The 15506-nt window shown below is 42.6% G+C and overlaps 1 protein-coding gene across 2 annotated transcripts in view; it reads right to left on the bottom strand.

The window, feature by feature from the left end:
- LOC116975059 (signal transducer and activator of transcription 1-alpha/beta-like) overlaps positions 1-14543 on the bottom strand; it is a 46571-nt gene extending 32028 nt beyond the window's left edge. For both annotated transcript variants that reach the window (XM_033023751.1, XM_033023752.1), the window contains exons 1-4: positions 14432-14543; positions 14251-14362; positions 2665-2793; positions 2241-2385 (exon numbers count right to left, since the gene is read on the bottom strand). In XM_033023751.1, coding sequence (XP_032879642.1) covers positions 2241-2385; positions 2665-2792 — 273 coding nt within the window. In that variant the 5' untranslated portion in view covers position 2793; positions 14251-14362; positions 14432-14543. The remainder of the gene's footprint in view (positions 1-2240; positions 2386-2664; positions 2794-14250; positions 14363-14431) is intronic.
- Between the last annotated feature and the right edge of the window lie 963 nt (positions 14544-15506).

Genomic DNA, 15506 nt, shown 5'->3' with positions numbered 1-15506 from the left:
CCGCAGTATCTTTCATGCCATATGGGCTTCAAATCCACCGCAATGGCAGCGTTCCAAACCAGCGCATTCTACAAAATCCCACTGGCAAGCCGATTTAAATGGCCATTAATTTACAGCAATTGAACACTAAATCCCTTCCATTTGGCCTATAAATTAATGTCAATGAGATTTAAAAATAATGTTTTATTGTAAATTATTGTATGAATGTTCTTTGGACACTTAGGCTATTTAAAAATGTTAATCTTTCCTTAAGAAATGGATAGATGTTTAGATCTAGTAATTGAATTTTGGAATTAGCTACAATTGGGTAACTAACTAATTATATGCTTTAATTTCAGGTCATCCAAGTAAGATTGTTTAATATTTGTTTCAGAATGCTTCAATCTATAATAATTGAAAATGTCTTTCAGTTCTCTTAATTTTTAATAAAGTTATGGTCATTTCACTGTCCTTGATCACAACTTTTGTGTTAAGTCAATGGAAAATCAATAGGGAACAAGATGCTAATTTCCGAGTATGAAAATGGCCATAACCTTTTTAATACTGAAGATATGAAAGTGAATTAGGTGTCAAATTAAATTTCTTTTTATGCTTTATCTGATGGGATACTTGATTTTTAAAATCTCAAAATTTTATAACATTGCTAATACATGCAGTTTCAAATACTTGGGTATGAGAAGTACATTTTCAATTATTTTTACTAGTTTTAGGTCTCAGAATAATATTTAATCAATTACCCTGCATAATACAAATGAGACCATAATCGCATTTTGGAAAATATCATTAATTGCCCGTGTAAATATGTTCTCTCTTCAAAATAAAAACAGCCAGGTTCAAAGGGATTTTAACTAAACCCCAGTACCTAGACACTTTTATTTTCAAAAATGACCAGTTCTGGTACATCTGTATATAAATCTGTGCCCAATTCTCAATTTACAAAAAAATGAAATGGCTTTTCATTCACATGCAAAATATCAGTGTTTTTATGCCCATTATAACATGCAAAATAATAAATTTGTCAAGTGGAGAGACCAAGTTGTTGATCCTAGACATTGTATCAAACATAATAAAGTGGTTTAGCAAATCAAATTAGTATTTAAAAAAATCTGCAATACATCTAAGCTTGTTTCATTTGATTAATATTCCATTCATTTATTTTCTGCTTGAATTCCACTTGAGATTGTGCAAAAAGTTAATCTTGCAACATTTTTAGTACTAACTAGACCAAGTGCAGACCCGTTGGGTCTGTTCCCGCAACGCATGGTTGCAAGGGGGGGGGGGGGGCGGCCTGACGTCATCGCGCAATGCCACATGCTAGGCGTACGCCCTCAATGCGTCTGCGGGCCGACAGGCCGTTGACGCGAGGGATTTTTGGACAGTGCAAGCCCGCGGGGACGGCGAAAAGCAGCGGGGGAGCAGCCAATCTGTGCCTTCCGCCAGAGCCAGGCCTGGTGGTGGAGGAGGGGTGTGGAGTGGAGGAGAGCCGGGCGGCAGCAGCGAAAATCGCTAGCGAAATGTGAAAAATGTCGGCTTTTTGGAGGTGAGCCGGGCGGCAGCAGCCATTATGGTGGCTGGCCAGCAGGAGGCGAAAAAATGAGTGGGGTGGGGAAGGATTTTATTAAAAATTGGTACGTAAAACGACAAAATTTAATGAGTAGTGGATTTGCGAATGTAAAAGTGAAATCACTAACGAAAAAGAAAAAAAATCTGAGTTTTTGCGTGTTGGTTTGGCGGACCAACGAATCAAAGGCTAAAAATCTAATCTGACATACAGCCACAAACAAACAGAGTTTTAGAGATATATAGATAGTACACAATTATCACATTGTACAGGCAGCAGCACCACACTGAAGCAACATTTGTGCACAATTATCAGAAAGTAAAGCAGATCAATTGTATATTATATATTAATTTTTGCTGCAGTCCCACCACTCTTCCATTTGAACAAGCAAATTAGGAATCTATTCCATGGAAGATAGACAAAATGCTGGAGTAATTCAGCGGGACAGGCAGCATCTCTGGATAGAAGGAATGGGTGACGTTTCGGGTCGAAACCCTTCTTCTGAAGAAGGGTCTCAACCCAAAACATCACCCATTCCTTCGATCCAGAGATGCTGCCTGTCCCGCTGAGTTCCTCCAGCATTTTGTGTCTATCATCAGTATAAACTAGCAACTGCAGTTCCTTCCTATATATTTAATATATCCCCTTGTACAGGTACACATGAGAGAGCTCCTCATACCTGAAGGTTACGTTTCACTTTCCTGATATTATGCTGAAGTAGGAAATTATTCTCCAAGGCAAAGCGGCTATACTGGTCATCCAATTGTGTCAACAGGTCATGGAACAGCACGGTGGCCATTGAATCATTGCTGGCAGCATGCTCCCTAAGCAACACAAGTAGTGAAATAAAAATATGTTTTAAAACGTTGCTCACCATTATGCTGGGGCAAAGGCAAATAGTTTTTCCAACAATAACGCAAAAATAAGAGCCAGTTAAACAAAAACAGTCGTAACAAAACAATCATCCTTTTCTATTGCAATTGTAAAATTGACAGCATGTGAAATGAGCATATTTGCTCTTGTTTTATCAATGAAGGCTATTTCTGCCCCAACTGGTTATTCTTCAGTGACTTGAATTGATTTTAATCAAAACAAACTCCTACCAATCTTTCGCCTCCAGCCACTGTGCAAGATACTGCCTGATCTCCATTGGAAAGCTATCATCATAGAGCTGGTCAACCTGCTCCAGAAATTTGGAGTCCAGCAGCTGTAGTTCGTACCACTGCGACATTCTGCAAAGAAATTATACAAACATGCATTTTAAAATCAAACAATCTCTCTTGAGCAAATCTCATATCATTATAGTTGACCACCAGGTGGCGCCCACAATGGCCACCTCACTAACTGTCTGTCTGGTTCCCTTCCTTCTTTGTTGTTTTTTTAGTATGTGCTAAATGTATGTTTTAAGTGTCCGTTAGCTTGTTTTATGTGGGGAAGGTGGGGTTGGGGGAAAACTTTTACTACTCTCTTACCTCGACGGAGATGCGATTTTTATCCGTATCGTATCTCCATCCGCACTGCGGCTTAACATCGAGGAGTTGGTGGTCTCTGCTGGAGACCGACTTCGAGAGCTCCAACCGCGTGAGCCAGCGGACTTTAACATTGTGGAGCTCGCGGTCCCTGGTTAGAGACTGATTTTGGGAGCTCCAAGCCGCAGAAGCTTCAACCGCCCCGATGCGGGAGCTTCGATCGCCCCGACTGCGGATGGTTCGACTGCCACGACCGCGGGAGAATAAAGAGGAAAAGGATTAGACTTTATTGCCTTCCATCACAGTGAGGAACGTGGGGAATCCACTGTGGTGGATGTTTATGCTAACTTTTATGTAGTTGAATGTCTTGTTGCTTTTTTAGTATTGCTGTATGGTAATTCGAGTTTCACTGTACCTTAATCGGTACACGTGACAATAAACAGACTTTTGAACCTTTGATCATTGTGCTTTGCATTTTTACAAAAGGAGAAATAATGGTGGGGGTAAACTGTTCCCATTTCAGATTAGATAACCGATTGTCTTCAGAGGAAAGTTTACTCAATTGAATCCCATACTTTTGTCTCCAGCTGTAAAAGGTCTCAACTGCACTTGATCTAGACCAAGCAGCTTTGTAATAACTCAGTGGAAGATTTGATTCCAAATCATCAACGATGTTAATGAAGTTATACTGTGGGGCTAGATTGGGATTAACCGCATCCTTGCCAAGTGGCTGAAACAGTAAATCTGGATTGAAAGTGCAAAGAAAAAAGCCAATATAGCCACACACAAATCACCCAGCAACTCTTTAAATTGGGATAAACCTTTTCATGTATCGCCGATATACTTTGCTTAGTGCTCAGAATGCATTCCCAGAAAGAGGAGCATTAAGAGGGATCACGACTGTTGCACCGGAAGCCCAAGACGAACCGCTGCCCGACACACCAGGAGCGTGGAACAGACCCCCTCCCCCCCAGCCCACCACGGCTGTGCAGGGAACCCGATGCATAGGCAGTAATGTCTCCTTCGTGGCTCAGTGTGACCTGGCTGCCCACAATGGCTGGTGTTGGGCGGTCTGAGACAAGGAGTGTGCTGCTGCTCAGCACCAAGATGCGAGCCATTTCTGACAATGAGCAGAACCCACTCCATATACTGACAGACCCAGTCTCTGTCAATACCACTGGTCAGGTATGGGAGCTGCCACTATCTACCCATCTCTTCCACTGTGCAGCTCTGTCCAGTTTGGAGATTTCTACATGGCAACATATTCTCCAAAGAACACTGAGAAAAAGAATGAGGTGGTAAAGGGAGCATTAATCATATTTACCAATTGTGAAATGTATTTGACAACAAATTGTTTTGCTACAGGATAATAACTACATTCCATAAGCAAGCTGCTGATCATAAACCCAACTTATTTTTGTCTATAACCAACCACACACAACATGGAAACTAAGAGTGAAATTGTTTCTAGTTGCCAGTTTCAAATAGAAAATAAGTACATGGATTAAGCTCAACATAGATACGGTGGGCCAAAGGGTTTGGCCCCGAGCTGTACTGTTCTATGCTCCAAGATTTGATCTCGACACAATTGAATAATAGAGGTGCTGCTCCAGGGACAGCTCACCTCATTACTGTCGTCAGAAGCACAAGGACACAAACACCACAGAAATCAAAAGCACCTTATTCCCTTACGGCTTTATAAGGAAGCTATATTTTCAGTGAAGCACTCTATCAAAGCTGCCCCGTAGCCTGTGCAACTCATTAAGCGACTCTGAGACACGTCAACCCAAATGCACCAGTGGGTCTTTACTTTAGAGAAACAGAACAAAAACAGGTCCTTCGTCCCACCATGTCCACTCTGACTATTGATCGCCCATTCACACTTGCTCTTATGTTATCCCACCTCCACATACCATTCCTATACACTTTACTGGAATCCATTAACCGACAAACCCACTTGTCTTTGGGATGCGGGTGGGAAACACATGTTTTAAACGCTCTCCACAAGGCTTTCCCCAGAATTTTCCTCCCTGCATAATCTTTACTAAACAGTAAACCTGTGGTTCTCTCAGGAAATGCACAGGTCACACACTGTAACAAAACTTAGTGTATACTTCCCCAAAACCATTTCCAACATCCACATTAAAGGGTTCCCTATTGTTCCAATTCCATTATGCAAGCTTAATTTAGTTTAGAGATAGAGCGTGGAAACAGGCCCTTCGGCCCACCGAGTACGTACTGACTAGCGATCCCCGTGCACCATGTACACACTAGGGGCAATTAACAATTTTACCGAAGCTAATTAACCTACAAACCTGTACGCTTTTGTAATGTAGGAGGAAACTGGAGCACACGGGGAAAACTCACAGGGACAACGAACAAACTCCATACAGACAACACCCGTAGTCAGGATTGAACCTGGGTCTCTAGCGCTGTAAGGCAGCAACTTTACCACTGTGCTGGCCCAACAAGTCAGATCTGTTCTTGACTAACTGAATGACCCTTCTCCAAATTACTATTTCACCTGGGTGATCAATATCCTTTTCCACAATCATTCTTATGTTTATCGCAACACGATTCCCATTTCCCAAATGTTCCCTCACTGACGTTTGTATCGCTTGGCCGGGATCGTTATCACTCTATGACTAGGACTTTGAATGCTACCCACTATATCCCTGGAGTTATTGATAGCTCGGTCTATGCTTGGCTAGATGAATTCCTATGTTTTGCACATCTCTGAAAATCTCCAGCCTTATTCACTCCACGATAACCTTCCCATCAACAGACCGTCTGGAAAGTCCCTGCAGTGTTTTCACATTTAGACATTAAGAGATATAGCACAGAAACGGGCCCTTCACCCCAACAAGTCCATACCGACCAGCAATCCCTGTGCACAAGACAATTCACAAAGCCAATTAACCTACAAACCTGTACGTCTTTGGAGTGTTGTAGAAAACCCACGCGTCACAGGGAGAACATACAAACTATGTACAGACAGCACCCATAGTCAGGATCGAACCTGCGTCTCTAGCAACTATCGCTGCACCACTGAATCGTTCATTCTTTCGTTCTTAATTAAAAACAGTTTCTCACCTTGATTGTCCCAGAATATACTCTCTCTCTCCCCCCCCCTCTCTTTATCCCCCCTCTCTCTCTCCCCCCCCCCCCCCCCCCCCCCCGTGGCATCAAACGGGTCTCCTGGATGATGTGTTGTCTCGCTGGTGCCAGAGTCCAGGACGTATCATGTGGCTGCAGAACATTCTCAAGGGGAGGGTGAGCAGCCAGAAGTCATTGTGCACATCGGTACAAATGACATAGGTAGGTAAAGGGATGAAGTGTTATAGAGTGAATAGGGAGTTAGGCAAAAGGTTAAAAAACAGGCCCTCCAGAGCAATCTCCAGATTACTCCCTGTGCCATGTGCTAGTGTGGGAGGAATAGGAAGATCACCTTGTTGGGATTGTACTATAGGCCCATCTATAGAAGAGTACATATGCCGGGAGATTACAAATAATTGTAAGACTAATGGGTTTGTCATAGTGGGGAATGTACCTTGCCCAATATACACTGTGACTGCCACTGTGCCAAGTGCTTAGATGATGTGGAATTCATCTAGTGTATTCAGAAATGTTTCCTCAGACACTATGTATAGGGTAAAGCCTGATCTGGGTGAGTGACTGAAGTGTCAGTGGCTGAGCCATTTGGGACGTGACTACAGTTACATTAGGTTTTAAATAGTTTTGACTAAGGACAGGGTTGGCCCACAAGTTAAAGTTCTAAATTGGGGCAAGGTCAACTTTGATTGTATTACAGAGCGGCTTACAAAAGTTGATCGGATTAGCTGGTTTGCGTGCAAAACAATGTACAGAAAGTGAGAACTCAAGGTGTGCATGTTCCTATTTGAGTGAAGGGCAAGGCAGGTGGGAGTAAGGCATCCTGGATGACAAGAGAAATTGAGAGTCTGGTCAGGAAAGAGGCATGGGCCAGGTATAGGCACCTGGGATCAAGTGCATCCCAAGAGGAGTATAGGGAATTGAGGCATACTTGAGGAAATCAGGAGGACATAAAGGGGGCATGAGGATTCTGAGCGATGAGATGAATTTTGAAAGATGGGAGTTCATTAGAGATAGTCAGCATGGTTTTATGCTTGGAAGATAGTGTCTCACTAATTTGATTTAATGTTTGGAAATCACCATGAAGGTGGATGGGGGCAGAGTCATAGATGTAATCTATATAAACTTCAGCAAGGCTTTTGACAAAGTTCCATGTGGTAGGCTGCTCCGAAAGTGTAGATCGCATGGGATCAGGAAAGCGCTAGCTACCCAACACAGAGTTGGCTTCATGGTAGGAAGCAGAGGGTTGTGGTAGGTTGTTTTGTTGGACTGGAGGCCTGTGATTAGTGGTGTGCTTCAGAGATTGGTGGTGGGCCCACTGCTGTTTGTCAGATATCAATAATTTGGATGAGAGTGCATACGTATGATTAGCGAGTTTGCAGATGTCACTAAAATAGATGGCATTAGAGACAGTGATGGTAGTTTAAGAATTACAGAAGGATCTTAATCAGCTGAGCAAGTGGGATGAGGAATGACTAATGAATTATAAGATATTTGTGAGGGGTTGGGATGTCAAACCAGAACAAACCATTAACGGCCAATAATAGGGTCCTAAGGGGTGTTGTGGAGTAGAGGGATCTGGGAGCACAGGTTCCCTAAATCCCAATCGCAGATAGGGAGGTGAAAACGGCTTTTGGAACACTGACCTTCATCAGTCGGGGAATGGAGTATAGAAGCTGGGATCAAAAAGGGGAAGTGTTGAAGTAACTCAATAGCTCAGGCAGCATCCCTGGAGGACATGGATACATAACGTTTCAGGTTGGGACCCTCTGAATATTCTGTACAAGATATTGGTGAGCTGTACCTGCACTAATGTGTTCAATTTTGATCATCCTGCTGTAGTAAGGATATCATTAAGCTGTGATGACATGGAACTGAAGATGCTGGTTTATACTGAAAAAAGACACAAAATGCAGGAGTAATTCAGCAGGTTAGGCAGCATCTCTGAAGAACATGGATAGGTGATGTATCAGGTCAGGACCCTGCAGAAGGGTCTGCAAAATCTGAAGAATGGCCCCGACCCAAAACATCACCTATCCTTGTTCTCCAGAGATGCCATCTGACCTGCCAAGTTGCTCCAGGATTTTGTGTCTTTCTGTTCCATTAAGCAGGAAAGATTGCAGAGAAGATATGCAAGGATTTTGCCAGGATGAGGGATGGAGATAGAGGAAGCAGTGGCCGACTAGTTGTTGAAGCTGGAGCACAGGGATGATCTTATAGAGATGCATAAAATAATGTCGTGAAAAGAGAGAGTGCACCGTCTTTTTACCTAGGTAGGAGGAATCAAGAGGGAACAGGTTTAAGATGAAAGGGAAAAGATTTAATAGGAAGGGTCTGTTTCTGTGTTGTATGGCTATATCACTGCTACAATGTTGTACTCTTATGTATAGCATCACATTTACTTGTCACAAGCCCCGTTTACAACATTTTTTTTAGTTTAAAACATTGGTTCTACATAAATGCATCTTAAATATCCCTGTATTGTCTCTCAATCTAACCCTAACCAAAATCTTTCTATTACTGGTCCTGCCATTATTGGTCCCTTCCAATTGTCTTTACACTTTTGTTTTCCATTTTTCAATGCTCCTTTGCAGACCAGAGCCCTACAAATTGATTTAAACCTTCCAACACAGCACTAGGAAAGCAGGACATTGTTCTCAGCTCAATATAATCTGCTCTACATAGCAATGTTACAAAATTTTGAGATTTAAAAAATCAAGTTTTTAATTTATCCCATCAGATAAAGCATTATTTTTTTTATTTATTTTTTTTAATTCCGAACAAGACATTAAAGACATTAATAGTAACAAAATCGAAATTATCAAACAATTGGACATTACAATCAATATTTACAAAGCAATGAAAATAAGTTTAATTTTACACCTAATTCATTCATATCTTCAGTATTAAAAAAGTTATGGCCATTTTCATACTCGGAAATTGGCATCTTGTTCCCTATTGCTTTTTCATTGACTTAACACAAAAGCTGTGATCGAGAACATTTAAAAGCTCATAACTTTCTTAAAATTTAGGAGAACTGAAAGAAATTTTCAGTTATTATAGATTGAAGCATTCTGAAACAAATATGAAACAATCTTACTTAGATGACTTGAAATTAAAGCATATAATTAGTTAGTTACCTAATTGTAGCTAATTACAAAATTCAATTACTAGATCTAAACATCTATCCATTTCTTAAGAATAGATTAGTAAGTTTTATTTATATAGCACGTTTTAAGTCAACTCGCATTGACACCAAAGTGCTTTACATAAATTAAATAATAAGTTTTCATACAAACCATAGAAAAAGGTTAAAAAAAATTAGGAACACGTCCCCCCACAGCAGAATCAAAACTTTCCACTGTGGGGAAAGGCACCAGAAAGTTGTCCTCTTCCTCTGAAACACCCGAGGTCGGGGCCCATTTGTGGCCTTGCAGCCAGTCCGATAATTTTCAGGGCCCTCTTGCCGTGAAAGATGGAACTCCAGCGTCGGGTGAAACAATTCCTCAAGCGGCTGGGAAAGTCTGGAGCGTCTGCCTCCTCCCCGGAGACCGGAGACCGGGGCACTCGTAGACCTCAGGCCGCGCCGGTTGGAGCTCCGACCCCGGCGAACTCGATCCCTGGCTCCGCGGCGCTCCAAATCCAGCGCCGCCCGCGGCCGGACGCCCGCAGCCACAGCTCCGCGATGTTGGGAGTCGGCGGCCGCAGCACTCCGGAGCTTACCGCACGGCGACCCGGTAAGCATCGCCCGCTCCGTGGCTCCGCTCCGTGATGGTGTCCTTGCGCTGTGCCGCCACCGAAGCTGTAGTCCCGGCCGGTCCCGACAGGAAACGCCGCTCCATTCTCGATGGTAGTCCGCGAGGACGGGACGAAGAAGCAGCTCAGAGGGATGCTGCCTCTCCGACCAGGTAGGGGACTAAGAATTAAAGTTTCCCCCTTCCCCACCCCCACATAAAAGACCTCCACTAACATTTTGGACAAGACTTAAAATTAAAAAAAAGGTGAAGAGACGGACTGCGGGCAGGCTGCCATACACAGACGGCGCCCACTCCTGCACAGCCATCATCTTAGGTTAACATTTTTAAATAGCCTAAGTGTCCAAATAACATTCACACAAGAATTCACAAAATAACATAATTTTTATGTTTTTATCTCATTGTCATGGGTTTATAGGCCAAATGGAAGGAATTTAATGTTTAATACCTGTAAATTAATGGCCATTTAAATCAGCTTGCGAGTGGGGTTTTCCGGAACGTGAACATTTGGAACGTTGAGGTTGCGGTGATTTTAGTCCCCCATATCGGCAGCAAAAACACTGCCGGTTCTTCGGGGGAAAAAAATCACCGTTTCGCAACTTAAAATGTGAATTAAATGCATCTTAAGAAACACTTTTATACATAAAAATAAACGACTTTATTTTACCAGGCCCCTACATAAAATCCGGCCCCGTTGTCGGCGTTGACGGCTTCAGAAGCTGATTTTAAAATCACTCCAGCGATTAACTTGTCGGGCGATTTTCTTTAAAAACACACTGAACGGCCGTCGGAACGATTCTTTAGCAAAATCCTGCACTCCAACAAATATAATCCAGGACCAGGTCGGAAAAAAAACACGTTTTAACCCCGCCCCCCCCCCCCTCAAACGCGCCAAAATCGCGCACACGGCCAGTGGCAGAATTGCAGCGCTGCTGAAGGTAAATATTGTAACATACCTACTCTACAGGCATGCATCCCATATAGCCCAGAACGACTCTCAGTGCCCCCCCCCCCCAATTTAAATCTGTCTGTCCTCCACTATCTCTCCAGTCATTTACATTGGTGCCTTTCACTTGCATGTGTGCTCATTGGTAAGTGAAATTAGGCTTTTTCATCTCTTCCCCACCCCCCCCCCCCCGACCGACCACATTCTGCCTCCCCGACCACGTTCTCTTCCTATCTATTTTCCTGCTCTTTGTCCATCTGACGTTAACCCACACACGTGCCTGTGTAGGAACTGCAGATGCTGGATTAAACCGAATATAGACACAACATGCTGGTGTACCTCAGCGGGACCGGCAGCAACTCTGGAGAGAAGGAATGGGTGACGTTTCGGGTCGAGACCCTTCTTCAGACGGAGATGCTGCCTGTCCCGCTGAGTTACTCCAGCATTTTGTGTCTCTCTGCCTGCACTAGCTAGAGCTGCAGGTTGTCTGCATCCTGACGTGTTCAAGCCACATCGTAGTATCAAGCTTAGCAAACGGACAGCTCTTGTGTGAGCAAGATGCAGAAGAACCCAGAGCATTCATTCCCTCGTGGCACAGGATAAGCATGGCACTAAGACACCCTATTGTGCTTAGATTTATTAGATTGACTGAATTAACAGAATTTTTTTTTTTAATCCTGGAATAAATTATTTATTGTTTTACCTAACCTAAACTAAAGTTCAAATTAAATGTTTGTTCAATTTACAAGAACAGTTTCTCGTACTCTTTTTAAATATTACATTGCGCAACACCCTTTTAAGATCAAGTTGATACAATAACTTCTTTGCCTCAAGGTTTACCAAAGTACAATGAAGTCAATGAATTAGCGGAGGTGTAACAGAAGTACAAAATCCACACCCACATGCCCTCCTCCCATCAGGGAGACGGTACAGGAGCCTCAGGTCTCGTACCAGCAGGATGAGGAACAGCTTCTACAATTATACCATCACATTGCTGAACTCGGAGTCCCGCCGATAGATTTCTCCGGTCCCTCCGTCCCCATTGTTTAATTATTCTGTATTTTTGATTATTCTGTATCTTCTTTTTTTTAAATTTCTATATGCACTAATACTACGGACTGACGCAAAACTGCATTTCGTTGTACCCATACTCAGTATTTGTGCAATGACATTAAAGTTGAATTGAATTGAATTGAAAGCTGCATGTGCCAATATAAACAATTGAATTTTGTTGTAGATGAGCGACACTCCTTTGAAGTACAGGTATACATTTCCAGAAAACCCCTTCTGCCCACAGCACAATCCCAATCTCACAATGGATTTTCTCCACACATTCCCATCAACGCCTTGCTTGCCCCACTCTTCCCGATATCCATCAGGGCACAGACACACTGGGAACAATTTAGTAGCAATTCATCTTTAGGGTGTAGCGGGAAACTGCAACACAAGCCAGGGGATGGTGGGGGTGGATATAGGGAACACATCGGAATCACAAATGCAAACGCCACACAGGCAGCACCAGAGATCTGGACTGAACGCAGGTCACTGCAGCTGCAAGGCAGCAACGTTACTGACCCCACTGTAGTATCAGTGTTCCAAAATAGTGACATATAAGGCTTTTCATATCAACTGGGGGAAAATAAAATATCCTGATATTTAGAGCGAAAGTCTGAATGTTTTAGCGCAGGTAGGACTTGTACCGAGATACTTCAGAGTACAAGTGTTACTGAGTCACAGTGGACATTGCTTACACTAACCGGCATAGCAATGCAAATCATCAATAGTTGTAACTAAGCCGTTAAAATAGTGAGGCCACCAAGCCAACACATTCTGCAGCACAGTGACGCAACTACTAAAGCTGTTGCATCTCAGCTGCAGTGAAACCAAAACCCCAAGATAGGCACAAAAAGCTGGAGTAACTCAGCAGGACAGGCAGCATCTCAGGAGCGAAGGAATAGGTGACGTTTCTGGTTGAGACCCTTCTTTAGACCCCAAAACCCCAAAGTTGGCAGGACTGTTTAAGAGTTTCCTCCGTAAACAATGTTCGAAAACAGTTTGGAAGAAGGAAAATATTTTAGATTTTCAGCATTTACAGGTTTTTTGTGTTTTTTTTACATTTACATAATTTTATACTACGAGATCCCAATTACATTTTCAGTGTGTCATCAGTCACTAGTAAAGAGTGAACTTAAATTTGTTTTTATAATTCTGAATTTGGACAACTGAATTTGAAAACCTAAACATTTTTGCACCAACTCAAATTATATAATGAATAATATAATAACATAACTCATGACACCATTCCACCAGTTTGCAAATGTCATCCACTGTGCTGTGATGAGAAAAGCCAAACGTTGTATTTTTAAGGGCAGTTTTTAATAATTAGCACGCAATGTAATCTTTTGCTTGCAATAGTGTGTTAAATTGTTACTTTGACTTCTAGTGAGTCGTTTACTACGAAATCTTCAATATGTACTCAGTTGTTATATCGTTCCGAGGGCAGAGCCGGAATGTATTACTAGGGGAAAAGAGACACGTTAGGACAATGCTTTGATTTTTGTTCTTGCTAATCCAAGCCATGATTTTTCTTTTAAATGAAGAAAGAAGATTTTTCTAGGATACATTCATAACTTCTTAACTAACGATTTACCTATCAAACATTATCTCATGGTTCTTTTCTTGATGGGAAAAACATATAATTAATTTGGAGATGCAAGAGATTGCAGATGTTAGAATCTTGAGCAAATATAAACTGCTAGAGAAAATAAGCAGTTCAGACAGCATCTGTGGAAAGACACTTCCTCTGATAATCAATTTGTATCAGTAGGCATGTCATCATTACGGTTGTAACAATTCCAGAACTATAATTACACACTTCTCGATAGCTTCGACTGTGAAAGATAGTTAATCCATAAGAGCAACTTAAAACAAAAACTTTACCAAGTATGCTGTACTGTTTAGAAAGGAGGGTCTGTCTGTTTGTATAGGATCCAACAAATGGGTTTCTCAAACATTGCCCCTCATATAAAAAATGTTACATACCGATGATGGGTCTCATTTCTTTGCGTTTATCTTTAAGCTATCCCGGCGCTTTGCCCAGCACACTGACATCCCCAATACCGATGTAAAATGAACTTTCATAACAGTTGTCACCATCTATCACTTTTGCACATGCTCAGACATTGAGATGTGCAATTTCTACTCGCCTGCCACACTTCAAATAAAACCCCAAGCATCTCCCCGCCGCGCAACGTATACACAAACACAATAATCGCAACCTCGTTAAAAATAAAATAATAATAATAATGCATGGTCGATTTTTGAGCAAAATGCAGCTGAAGACTTAAGGATTCTGCAAGAACTCCACTGAGTTAAACGTCTAGCAACGGACTGGACAAATGCACTCACCTGCGTCCGAGGGAAGAGCGAGTAAGACGGTGCAAGCTGGGTCAGGGGGGCAAACAGGATGAAGGGGCAAACTGGATCAGTGGGCAAGGGGCAAACTGGATCAGTGGGCAACCTGCAACCTGCAACCTGGATGAGTGGGCAACCTGCAACCTGGATGAGTGGGCAACCTACAACCTGCAACCTGGATCAGTGGGCAACCTGGTTGCCCAGTGTTGCTGTGCAGAATGGAGATGAAAGTTGCAAGGTGCCCGGGATTGTACAATAAATACGGAAGTACTCAGCACGCCACCGACCCGGGGCCTGACTGACGGCCGCCGTGGCCAATGGCGGGCCGGGGTGGAGCAGCGGGGGCCAATGGGCGCACGGAGGAGGCGGGATCTGGGCCCGGGGGGGCTGGGCTAGCGCGGTGACGCTGCCGCCTATCTCTCTGCAGGCGGGGGTGAGAACACTTGCAGGGAGGGAGGGAGGGTTTGCATACGTGCAAACACCACGTGGTTTCCAAGAAGTCACGAAATAAGAACTGAAGCAGCTTTTGCAGGAAAGCGAAAATCGAAAGTATAGTTGTCACTCGCAGAACGGGGTGGAGAAAAGGAAAGCCAGCATGCATGGACAATTCACTAATCGGGAATACACACACGCAGGAGGAGACTAGATACATTATATGCCCATAGAAGGAGCAATCATTATTGTAATCCCGTATTTTTCTGCACAATTTCTGAAAGAAGGAAAAATGCCTAATTAGATACACAAATTTGCACCCATTTATTGGTGTTATTTTTTTAATTAACCTCCAAGAGGGTCACTGAACTGCAAGGGCACCAAGAGTAATCATTTGCAAATAATGTTAATATAAATTCAATTTAAATGCAGGAAAAGTTGAAAGAATATAAATTAAAATTAAAATTGTGTCTTCTTTCAGTGTCTACTTAGCACCCCATTCCTTGCTTATGCATACTTCACATGCGTAACCTATGTTACTGCATAGTTGGGGCTACTGAATTGTGGAGAAGACCAGAAACTGAGACAAGGAGCTACAGTGAATCTTCTCCATAGCTTGATCCAGCATACTAGTTTAGTTTTGTTTATTGTCACGTGTGCTGAGGTACAGTGAAAAACCTTTTTGTTGCATGCTATCCAGTCAGCGGAAAGACATGGTTACAATCAAGCCATCCACAGTACAGATATGGGATAAAGGGAATAACGTTTAGTGCAAGATAAAGTCCAGTAAAGTCCAATTGAAGACAGTCCGATATAGA

Source organism: Amblyraja radiata, chromosome 7, assembly GCF_010909765.2.
Source record: "Amblyraja radiata isolate CabotCenter1 chromosome 7, sAmbRad1.1.pri, whole genome shotgun sequence".
NCBI classification, from domain to species: Eukaryota; Metazoa; Chordata; class Chondrichthyes; order Rajiformes; family Rajidae; genus Amblyraja; species Amblyraja radiata.
This window is presented reverse-complemented; position numbering and strand designations above follow the sequence as displayed.